Source organism: Geotrypetes seraphini, chromosome 7, assembly GCF_902459505.1.
Source record: "Geotrypetes seraphini chromosome 7, aGeoSer1.1, whole genome shotgun sequence".
In the NCBI taxonomy this organism is placed as follows: domain Eukaryota; kingdom Metazoa; phylum Chordata; class Amphibia; order Gymnophiona; family Dermophiidae; genus Geotrypetes; species Geotrypetes seraphini.
In genome coordinates, this window is record NC_047090.1 from 146,076,306 (window position 1) to 146,088,826 (window position 12,521).

Genomic DNA, 12,521 nt, shown 5'->3' on the forward strand with positions numbered 1-12,521 from the left:
GTTCAGATCATTGCACAGAGATAACACGCTGTGTCTAGATTTAGGGACTATGTTTGCTGGGTTCCAGAAACAGCCTTTGTGCATAGTTTCTGGCCCAGGACTGTCATTGCATTGATCTGATTAGGTAGATTGAGAAGAATTTTAGGATATTAAAAAAAATGGGTGGTTATGATTTAGACTTATGTAGCTGGAAGCTCAGAATAGGAAAGAGGAATAGCTGATGCGAAAAGAAAATTTGTACTTATATGCCTTTTTCCTTCAAGTCCCTTTAGACCAGGGGTGTCCAATGTCGGTCCTCGAGGGCCGCAATCCAGTCGGGTTTTCAGGATTTCCCCAATGAATATGCATGAGATCTATTAGCATACAATGAAAGCAGTGCATGCAAATAGACCTCATGTATATTCATTGGGGAAATCCTGAAAATCCGACTGGACTGCGGCCCTCGAGGACCGACATTGGACAACCCTGCTTTAGACACTTACCTTAATTATAAAGGTAAAAAAGTGGGACAAATAACCTGAAAACCAGAATTAAAATAAAATATATGTGAATTTACACAATAAAAAATCTAACTACAACAATTAGGATAATAGCTAAAGTAACACTTTGATTAAGGAAATGTACTTATCTATTTTAGTCCCCAACTCGGTGAGCGAGAAAGAAATTCAAAAGAAAATACTACAGTACAGATTGGCCTTAGATGCCCAATTAACTAAAGAAAACACTTTACCCCACATAGAAAACATTATCCCAAAGTGACTGTAAACTTATTAAGAAACATTTTTAATTGCTCAGGGTCAAAGAAAATATATTGCACATTTTGTATTTTAAGAGAATTCAAAAATTTTAACCAAGACATGCAGATTAACTTTTCTTTGCTCAAGAGACTATGTACAGTACCAAGTACTGTATTCTTCTTTTGAGATACAATGGGGCAAAAAAACATGTAGTATATAGAGGCCTTGACAAAATTTCTTTGGATTTAGGAGCCAACCCCAAAAACATAGGAACCTAATACATGAGACCTTTAATTCTCTCCTATACCCCCCACCATTGGGAAAGGGAAAAGGAAATCTTCAAGGTTTGCTGTAGCTCATTTAGAATCTCATTTACTAAGACTGTTTTCCCATTCTTTGTCTAAGGGGAAATTAGCTTAGTAAACCCTTCCTTATCATCCATACCAGACCAGTCAGACTATTGGGTTATGCCCATCAACTAGCAGATGGAAATAGAGAACTTTGTTCTGTGTAACTTATCCCTTAGGAACATACTGGGTCAGACCAATGGTCCATCTAGCCCAGTCTGCTGTTTCCAACAGTGGCCATTACAGGTCACAGTACCTGGCAGAAACTCAAATAGTACCAACATTCTATGCTACAAATCCAGAGCAAGCAGTAGTTTCCCCCATGTCTGTCTCAATAGCAGACTATGAACTTTTTCATCAGGAACTTGTCCAAATTGTGGGGCTTGCCTATGTCATTCCCGTTGGAGGGTTCCAACCATCTCTTTGACCACCTACCTACTTCATGCAGGTTCAATATGAGCTTGCTGCATCATTCCGGGCAGAGAGCAAGTGCGGGTGCGCTGAATTATTTAAGGGTTTGCTGAACCCTCCTGCTTTAGGAGGGTTGGTCACTGAATCGGCCAGGCTGATTTAAAAAAAAAAAAAAACACAAATCAATTTGAATCGATTCACCTGATTCAAATCGGAAATCAGGCAGCACTAGCAGCAACCCTTTGCAATTGGGGGTTTCATGTTTTCCCCTTCCTAGATGACTAGTTGATCAAAGCACAATCATTGAAAACAGCTCAGAATGCGATCAACTCTGCTGAGCTTTTTGGGATTGCCGTGAACTATTCAAAGTCTCATCTATAATGGTTTATGGTTCATTGACTTATATCCCGCCTTGTACCAAGTGGGTTCCAAATGTTACATACATAATTAAAACAGCTTCACAGACAATACAAACAAAGCAAAGTCAAAACATATCGGCGACCAGCGCTTATAATTATCTGAAAAACTTAATTTCCATATTTCATTTTACAAAATAGAAACTTTTTCAGTAATTTCTTAAAAGTATGCACATTTCTCTGCTCATATATATTGAAGGATCTCATTCCATGCTTTTGGGCCTATACAAGAAAACATACTTGCCCTCGACACCTTGACAATGTCTCAGACCTTGGGGGTTCATAGGAGCTCAACTGGATACTGTCCAAGATCAAGCTTTTATACCATAGCAGAGAGTGGAAAATCTCATTCACCTGTGTCAGTCTCCAAACTGAGGTGCACTTCCACATGACAGATGTTTTGTCTCCTCGACTTTACATACACATGACCCCATTTACTCAACTTCATTTCAGCATACCTCAGTGGACTCAATCTTCCCAGTGGTCTCAAACCACAGGGCCTCCATCTGCTTGCGTTCAAGTTACCCAGAACTTCGTCACTCTCTCTGGAATGGTTAATAGTTTCATTCAATCTCGCTCAAGTTCTTCCCTTTCACCCCCCTAAGCACCAAAAACGTCTAACCACAGATGCCTTTGTGCTAGGCTGAACTCACCTGGACGATCTCCATACCAAGAGGGGGGAGGGGGTGGAGTCTACAGGAGAACTTCATATCAGTGCCCTCAAGACATTCTTAGACCATCTACTTCATCAGGTATTATTCATACAAACAGATAACCAAGTGGCCATGTACTATCTGAATAAGCAAAGTAGAATAGGTTCTTATCATTTTGCAAGGAAGCAGTTTGGCTATGGTCTTGGGCAACAGTTCAGGGAATACCGGTAGTTCTCTGAGCTTTTTATCTATGGTAGTAGGCAAACAAAATGTTCTTTCAGACAAATTGAGTAGAATTTTTCAGCCTCACAAGTGGACCCTCAGTACCAGACCTTCTCTTGGTGGGAAACACTGAAAATAGATCTGTTCACTTCTCCCTGGAATAAAAAGCTTCCAAAGTTTTGTTTTAGACTCTGCCCCCAACTACATGACTCTGGATGCCTTTCTGCTTCGTGGAGGAAACAATTTCCTTTATGCATTTCTTCCCATTCCTCTCATAGGGAGGACCATACTCAAACTTCGCCAAGATCAGGGCACCATGATCCTCCTAGCACCTGTCTGGCCCTGCCAGGCTTGGTTTCTACTACTTCTTAGATGAGGGCTCTAGTAGCCATGGAGATTGCAGCCATTCCCAACCATGTTAACTCAGAACAAGGAGTCACTCCTACATCCAAATTCCTGTTCTAAAGCTCTAGATTCGGCATTCGGCAGTCTCGCAAGGTTGTTGTGAAACTTGCTGCAGCCATTTTTACCAGCAAGACTGCACAGGCAGGACTGTAGGAGAATTGTTCCTGCTCCAACTCATCCCACTGGACCACCAGAGTAAAGTAGACCCGGAGTGAGGCCTATATTGGTTCCACGAGGGGGGAGGGGGTCAGTGGTTACACAGCTGGCCGGGACAGAACCTGACACCTCACCTGAGATGGACCACCATGATTTAAGGTAGGTCCTGGGAGAGGTCAGTGCTGGTTTTGGGAGGGGGGAGGGGTGTGGTTGGTGCAGAACCAGTTTACCTTGGGGGAGGAAGGGATTGCTCCTGTCCCAACTCACCACTGGCCCACCAGGGCTTAAGATGGGCCTGGGGAAAGGCCTGTGGTGGGTCAGGGAGGGGGGTCGGGTGGACTTTAATATAAACCCTCGGTTTAGATTCAAGTTAACATCCCCTCCACCCCCTTTTTTAGGGGAAAAATGTTTTCTCAGTTTATATTCGGATGAGTTTATATTTGAATATATACGGTAAGTTAGAAATATCTTCTGTTGTAGTCCTGAGTTTTGGAATTTGGGGAAGGGGAGTTTAAATACAACTTTCACTCTGTTTTCAATATTTCTATTCCAGCTTATAAGACACGATATTTTACTTAATTTTGAATGGAATTACATAAATCAATAGGCGTGTTCCTGGGGTTACTTCCTGCATAAACTTGTTGATTACCTTTTCATTGTTTTCTTTGTTTCTTAATTGAAGAAAGTAATCAGTTATGTCAGTCAGTACTTGACAAATACAACATTTAGAGCACCTAATCTGTTTTAAAATTGCCTGTTTTATACCTAGTTTTAGATAACCTTTTCACCTCTGAGTTGGTTGTGGATATTCATGTTTTATAAAGGCCAGGCATATAGGCACCTGTATGGTCTTACAAAATAGGCTTCTACATTGATCCCCAGTAGCTCACAAATGTTTCCTCACAAATTTACACTTGCTCTGAAGATTAAAAATTTGTGCAAGTGTTGAGCATACCTGCATATTTTATAAAATATTCATGTACATCTGCAATCTATTTTGTGTGTGTATGTGTATACTCCTGCTCAGTTTTATAAAACATACAATCCACAACGCCACTGAAATCCTGTTTTACAAGTGCCAAAAGCCTTATAAAATTATCCCCTTAATGAATAAAATGATCTGACACAACTTTAAATTATATTGCTAGTTTCCTGAGAATAAGCATCAGAAAGCATTTCTCGGTACCTGAAAAAAATTGAGGTGATTTTGCTGATATCTTGTTAGCATGTATGGTTAGGACTACCAATAAATATATTGATTCTGTATGTTAAATAACTCATTACCTATTGGTATAGTATAAAATACATTAAAATGGCTCAATGTAATATTATAAAAAGCATACATAAACTCAGGAAGGTGTAGTTAATGTTTTGTATTACTGTTAATATTTGCTTTGTTTGCATTAACACTTTGACCTTTAACCTGTGTGTTTATACAACTTAGTACATTGGGTCCTTTATTTAATACATTTTATCGAGGAAAGAAGAAAAATGAATTTACTGCACGTTTTTGTTACAGAAAATGTGCTTTGTTCTTTTCTTGGAAGAGGTTTTTATTTTAAGATCTGAAAGAGCCAGAAATACCAGTCTCAGTAGCAACAATAAGTCTTTGAAAATATTTCTTGCAAAGAGACAAAGCTCTATACTCTCTCCTCTTTGCCTTGCTTCTGACAGAGCACAGATCACCACTTTTACTACTGTCTGTCCAAACTTAGGATTTATGGAGCCAGCTTATGACAGCAGGTTTTATAATTTAATGATATTTTAGTGTCATGAATATTTTTATACAAGTCCAGTTACAAATAGTATAGTTGAAGTTTTATTCAAATATTATTAAGCTTTGCTAGTGTTTCCATGTCACTCCGTTGTTTTCTAGTCATCAGTATTAAACAAAAAAAGTTCAAAACATGAGGGTGAAAGTATTTAAATTTGTCAAGTTCTTTATCTAGGATTGTAAAGCAATGTATGTTACAAATTGTGAATTAGAACTGAAGGAGAACTGCCTTGTAATAGGGAAAAAGTATTCAAAATGTGGTTTAAAAAAATACTGGGGGGGATGAGTGCTACCATTTCTTGTTGTTGGTGTTTATTCAAATGTATTATTGATAGTACCATTCAGATATAAATGTGTTGGTTTAGTATGTTAAATGTTCTGTGGCTGTAGGTTGTTTTATGTGTAGTTTAGACAACATATAAATTCCTTTATTTTTGTACAACAGAACTTTAGCATTAGAACTTGTATGATTTCTAATATCTAGTACAAGTATAATCTACAATAAAGGAATTTGGCAAACTAAATCTTTGACCTTTTGCTTTTTATTCAGATCTAAACTGTGTTAGATAAAATGACCAAGTAACTGTGCCTTATACAAATATTAATATTTGCTGAATCTTTTATTTTGTTGTTTATTTAAAATACTTATATATACTGCTTCTCTTAACAAGCCAGTTACAATGGTTTACTTCATCTGGTTTATCTGAAACTGAATTTTTTCAAGTGCATCGTGAAATAAAATGTTCAGTGTTTTAAAAAAATAACTGATATTACTAGTTGTCTGTCAACTGTTTAAAACTCTAAAAACCATTCATTCTGTCTTATTGTTGTATTTATCTATTTCAGACTACAGTAGTGACAAAAACAAGGGCAGATTTATACTGACTTTATAAATGTTAATTAAGGAAATTGTACATTTGCAGACCGAAAAATTCCTGCTACTAGTTTAACTATTGTCAATTTAAATTTCAGTTTGTAATTTTGTGCTTTTGGAACTTTAAATACCAGGATTAGATATTTTTGTTTAGTGTTAAATGAAACAAGTATGGTACCAATGTGTAATAGATGTCTCAAAGCATGATAAATGCTGTCTGCAGAGTAGTGTTGAATTACTTATTACTTGTTGATAATATTGTTTCAGTCTTTTTTAAAGTTACTTTTGGACAGCACTTACAAAAAAAGTACTTCTGATTCCCAGAGATCATAAAGAAGCAGGGTGAAGAAGGTGCACCAGACTTAGTCCACGTGATGCGTACATTAGCAACAGAGAGCATCCCTAATCTCCCTCCAGGGGGTGAATTGGCAAGCAAGTGAGTTTACTCGAGTCTGTATATACTTTTGATATAAAGTAAAAGGGATATTTTTGTGGTACCTTTTTATTTAAAATAAAATTTAGCCTGAACCAGAGCTTTCAGAATTGAAATAACTGTATACATGCTTTTCTGAGGACAAGCAGGCCAAATTATTCTCACATGTTGGGCAATGTCATCCATGGAGCCCAGTGTGGAAACACTGCCCAATGTACTGTCTTTTTAGGAGCGTGAGGCAAAACTCCCACTGTATAAGCACAGGTGCTTTCTCACCCAAATCGCAAGCACAGGACCAACAATCTTTCATCCACAGTGACGGGAAGACATGTCTTTATCAACTCCTCAGTGTCATTTTGTCTTTGAGTTTGGGTGCTTTTTCTTGCAGGGTTTTGTCATTATTTTCCTTTCTTTTTTTCACTTTTTATTTCAGCTCCTGTTCCTCTCAGGGCTCCTTTTACGAAGGTTCACTAGCATTTTTAGTGCACGCACCGGATTAGTGCGCGCAAGCCGAAAAACTACCGCCTACTTAAGAGGAGGCGGTAGCGGCTAGCGCGCGCTATTACTTGCATTAAGACCCTAACACGCCTTCATAAAAGGAGAACATAAGAACATTTTTTTCTCAGCCAATGCGGCCCAGGGAAGCCAAAAGGTTGGACACCCCTGTGTTAGTCCATTTCTGTGTGTTAGGTGTGTATTAGCAGTCCCTAAGTTAGAACATAAGAACATAAGACTTGCCTCTGTCGGGTCAGACCAGAGGTCCATCTTGCCCGGCAGTCCGCTCACGCGGCGGCCCCTCAGGTCCAGGACCTGATAGTACTCCTACCCTAAAACTCACATATGCTTTTCGCTTTTGTCCTGTAGAGTAACCTTCTATCTATACCCTGCAATCCCCTTCGCTTTCAGGAAGTCATCCAGTCCCTTTTTGAAACCCAGTATTGTACTCTGTCCTATTACCGCCTTTGGAAGCGTGTTCCAGGTGTCCACCACCCTCTGAGTGAAGAAAAATTTCCTTGCATTCGTTTTGAATCTGTCCCCTCTCAGTTTTCTGAGTGACCTCTTGTTTTTGTTGTCCCCGCTAGTCTGAAGAATCTGTCCCTCTCCACCCTCTCTATGCCTTTCATGATTTTATATGTCTGTATCATGTCTCCTCTCAGTCTCCGCTTTTCCAGGGTAAAGAGCCCCAGTTTGTCTAACCTTTCGGCATATGAAAGGTTCTCCATTCCTTTTATCATCCTAGTTGCTCTCCTCTGGACCCTCTCAAGTATCGCCATGTCTTTCTTAAGGTACGGTGACCAGTATTGGACACAGTATTCCAGATGTGGTCGCACCATTGCTCGATACAATGGCAGGATGACCTCCTTCGTTCTGGTAGTGATACCTTTTTTGATAATGCCCAGCATTCTGTTCGCTTTCTTTGAGGCCGCTGCACATTGCGCCGCTGGCTTCATTGTTGTATCCACCAATACCCCCAGGTCTTTTTCTAGGGTGCCTTTCCCCATCTCCCTTCCTCCCATCGTATAGCTGTACATGGGGTTCCCTTTCCCGATGTGCAAGACCTTACATTTCTCCACATTGAAGCTCATCTGCCATCTTTTTGCCCACTCGCACAGTTTGTTCAGGTCGCTCTGCAGTTCTTTGCATTCCTCAACAGTTTTGACCCTGTTGGAGAGTTTTGTATTGTCCGCGAACTTGATAACTTCGCACTTCATACCCGTTTCCAGATCGTTAATGAATATATTGAACAGCAGCGGTCCCAGCACTGACCCCTGCGGGACACCACTCGTGACCTCTTTCCAGTCAGAGTAGTGTCCTTTTACTACTACCCTCTGCTTCCTATCCGCCAGCCAATTTTGGATCCATCTGTGGAGCCCTTAGTGTTTTTAGTGAAGTTTTGCCCTTTTATGTTTTCTTTATTTTTCTCGGCTTTCAGGGCCCTCTTAAGCCCAAGCATTGGTCGGGTACTGCCAATGTTTTCAAGTGAGCTATTTCTCTTTTTGTGCTCCCCATAGAGGTGTTTGATTTGCATGCAGCTATTTCTTCTTCAATGTCATCTAAGGCTTCCAATGCTATTCTTGATGCAATAGTCAGGGGGGTGGATCATTAGAGTGGGCAGACTTGATGGGCTGTGGCCCTTTTTTGCCGTCATTTTTCTGTGTTTCTATGTTTCTATGGAGCTGGCACTCACAACTGGTGTATCCAGTGTTTGGGGCCAGACCTCAGCCAGTTGACCTGTGATCCTTGCTTGTGTATGCAGAAAAGGACACAGAAATCCCTCAAAAGGAGATTTTTGGAGCCAGATTTGAACTGTTGACATTGGCATAAGTACTGCCTTCAACATCTGCATCAGCATTGGAGACATTGGTCCCACTAACTGCTAGACTGGTACTGACATTGGGAATGGCCAAGCATCAAATGGGTCCCCAACTGCCTTGATGCCAACCCTTGGACCAAGCATCCTTGGACCCAACACCGAAGAGATGTGTAAATTTAACATTGTCCCCATTGACGCCAAGGAACATTGAAGCTGCACCTTGGACAAAGGCCAAGAAGCACAAGCATCGATCCCCCTCGAAGTATGGTGCTAGGAGCTCCAGGGCATCGAGGTTCTCGATACCCAAGAAGCATTGGCACCAGGAGGAGTGCCCCCCCCCCCCCCCCCCCCCCACACACACACATACTCTGTAGTGGTATCTTTGTGCTGGTCCCTAAATAGCCAGAACCCAGCCTCCAACATAGCTGTGACATCTCTGCAGGCTGTTTCTGAACTAGCACCCCAGCCTTTACCAATTTCAGCCCTCAATGAGTGGATCTGGTCCATGCTCCAAGAGCACTTGGAAGGCCTATTAGCATCAGGGGTGCTTGTTCCAGCCAGGACTCTACCCTCCACCATACAGGGCCATCTGCCTGTGGTGCGGTTTCTGTTGCTGATTGGGGAAACTGAGTTTTCCAAAACAGGTGGCCCTTTATAATCTCCAACTGATAGGTTCTTCAAATAGTTCATCTCAGTTATGCTCTCCATTGCTGGAAACCACCATCAAATTGCCCACCGAAAGCCACCTATCTCCGCTTTCACACCAAGCAGGTACTTGCAGAGGAAATCTCCACCCCTTCTCAAGGTCCATGTGGTTGAACTCATTCCACCAAGGAAAGAAGGGAATGGATTCTATTTCAGGTATTTGTGGAAGTTGAGTCAGAGGAGAATTTTCCGCCCACAGACACACGCGACTGCAGGCAGACTCTGGCGGCTTGAGCAAAGTTGCTCTCTAAACTTAAAATGTGCCGTGAAGGTAAGGGGCAAGAAGAGAGATGCTCAGACTGCGCGAGAGGTGCTGAAGGGTGGTGAGGTGGCGAGAGGGAAGGGTGGTGGTGGAACGGAAAGGAACAGACGCTGAAAGGAAATGGGTAAGACAGAGTGGAGAGAAGATGCTGAAGGGAAATGGGGAAGACAGAGTAGGGAGAAGATGCTGAAGGGAAATGGGGAACATAGAGTAGGGAGAGGACGCTGGAAGGGGAGAAGAAAGAGATGCCAGACTATGGAGGGAGTGGAGGGAAGAAGATGGGTGCCAGACCAATTGGGGGGGAGGGGTGAAGGGAGAGGCACAGTAACAGAGCAAATGGAAGACGCAGAGAGAAGACAGACAGTGGATGGAAGGAATTGAATGAGAAGATAAGGAAAGCAGAAACCAGACAACAAAGGTAGAAAAATTTTTTTTTTATTTTTTGCTTTAGGATAAAGTACTACTGTATATTAGTTGTGTTGATAAAAAATTTTAAACAAAGCCCTGCCAGCTGAACATCTCTTTCTCTAGTTCAGCAGCCAGAACTTTGATTTATAAGGAAGGAATAAGCTAAATATTGCAGTACTGAGACTTGTATGGATGCTGTGGGGATAGTAGTCGCGGGGACAGTGGTCACGGGGATGGGGTGGTGACGAGAACAAATTTTTTCCCCCGTGTCATTCTGTAATCTGAACCAGTTAATTCTACCAACATTTTTTTTCAAAACTTCTTGCCCATTCTGGTGAAAGTACACTGTACACTTTGGATGCAAGCAAGCTTTGACCTTTTATGTGGCATGTACTAGGCCCTACAGACAGTCTACCCAGCTTTTTTTTTTTTTTTTTCATCCTAAAGGATGGGGATTGCCATTGCTAAACACAGTTTCCAGCCAATTGAAAAGAGTATATTTTTTTGTTTATGCCAAGGCTGGGCTGTTTCTGGAGAGTCATGTCAAGGCTCACAGTGTCAGAGCCATGGCAACATCAGTAGCCCACAAGGTCAGCCTCCATTGAAGAGATTTGTAAGGCTGCAATGTGGGCTTCAGTCCAAATATTCACATCCCACTGCTGGCTTGAACAGAATACCCAACACGACATTTGGTTTGGTCAGACAGAACTGCAGAATTTGTTTGGTGTCTAGAATCCAACTCCACCCTCCTAGGCCCAGTTTATTCTGTTCCAGGCTATATATATGTTTTCTGGTTGACTGAGCTTTTGTACTCGTTACTGAAAGTCCCTATTGTCCTAATATTATTATGTTCAGTGAGCCTGGTAGCTGGGGATTCCTACATGTGAGGATAATTTGACCTGCTTGTCCTCAGAGAAAGCGAAATTACTTACCTATAGCAGGTATTCTCTGAGTGCAGCAGGCCTGTATTCTCACATACTGTCCCACCTCCCTAGGAGTTGTATTTTATTTTTTAACTATATTATTGTACTGCTGGTCCCATGCTCGTGAGTTGGGGAGAAAGGCATATGTACATGCATGGTGGGAGTGTGAATGATGTCACCCCACATGTGAGAATATTGGCCTGCTGTCCTTGGAGAATACCTACTACAGGTAAGTATCTTCACTATATACCTGCAGCACATTTTAGAAATAAAAAGTAAATTACCCCTTGAGAATGCAAAATGTTGGGTGTGACATAGAATATTTGCAGTTTATTATTGGAAAGAAACATAGTTGTAGTAGCTCTGTGAAAATTTTTGAAGTTCCTTGCATTTATAAAGATGTTTAAAAGGTAATTTTGCAATCCATTTTTATTTGTGAAAGTAGTAAAGGTAAGCTACAATATCTGAGTCTTTTTTTCCTAAAAAGAAATGAGTGATCTCTTGCTAGTAATTACATTGTATGTAAACAAGCATTTGTGGCATCAACTTCAGAGCAGTTTGCTCCATTATTGAGACCATAAATGTTTTGAGCTGAAGGGAGCATTGTGTTTATTAAAAATAACTGCTTCAGCTAAAAAAAGAAGTTTAAATTTAATTTTTGGATTAATTTGCTAGAAAGCACAAAGCAAAAAATGTTGATGCTTAAACAGAGACGCATAACTCGTTTATGTGTTTCACTCTGAATTACATGGAGCTAGCTAACCTTAACAAATTTTGTTCAACAAAATTAATTTGTGCTGTGTACAAAATGTCAATAGTGATTTTGTTCACTTAATCTGTTTTAAAGCAGCAATACCATCTAGATTTCTCAAAATATTGACTTGTTTTTGATTCTTACTGGGCTTTAAAACCTTATTTATATTTCTGCTTTTTTGTTTTTAGTGTTGACATTTATAACTTTTTGTTGCTGAATTAAAAGCATTTACCTATGCTCTGGTGCTCAACAAACTGAATTGTTGTAATTGTCAACAGTGATCTAGTGGCCTAAAGTCAGCAAATTTGAAAAGACTACTAGATCAAAACTTTTTGGCGAGAATCCCAGTAAATGCTTGGAAATATGATCTGCTTTTGTTTCATTGTTTTTATAGCACTTAGGGTAATATTAAAGTGCACTGAGATTTTTTCATGTAACTTGTCTTAACAGCAGATATTTTAAACATGCCTTAAGCACAGACTGTGTGCTAATTTATGGAGGCATGCCCAGTCTGTTCTCTGCAATTGCCACATTGAAATGTTCATTACTGTGCTTTAAATTACATGGACATTTAGGCCCATATTCTGTAAATGGTGCTTTACCCCTTTACCAGCACCTAAGTTAAGGGGGAAATGCCATTTAAAAGTTCTTTTAAAAGACATTTCCAGGCGCCTACTATTGCCCCATAAAACAATGCCAGAATCACACCTACATTTCCTGCACCTAC

At 40.6% G+C, this 12,521-nt stretch overlaps 1 protein-coding gene across 5 annotated transcripts in view; it reads left to right on the forward strand.

Annotated features, from left to right (window-relative positions):
* Positions 1-12,521, forward strand: part of PPM1A (protein phosphatase, Mg2+/Mn2+ dependent 1A) — a 130,391-nt gene that overhangs the window by 79,442 nt on the left and 38,428 nt on the right. For all 5 annotated transcript variants that reach the window (XM_033952495.1, XM_033952494.1, XM_033952497.1 and 2 more), the window contains one exon: positions 6,320-6,431. In XM_033952495.1, coding sequence (XP_033808386.1) covers positions 6,320-6,431 — 112 coding nt within the window. The remainder of the gene's footprint in view (positions 1-6,319; positions 6,432-12,521) is intronic.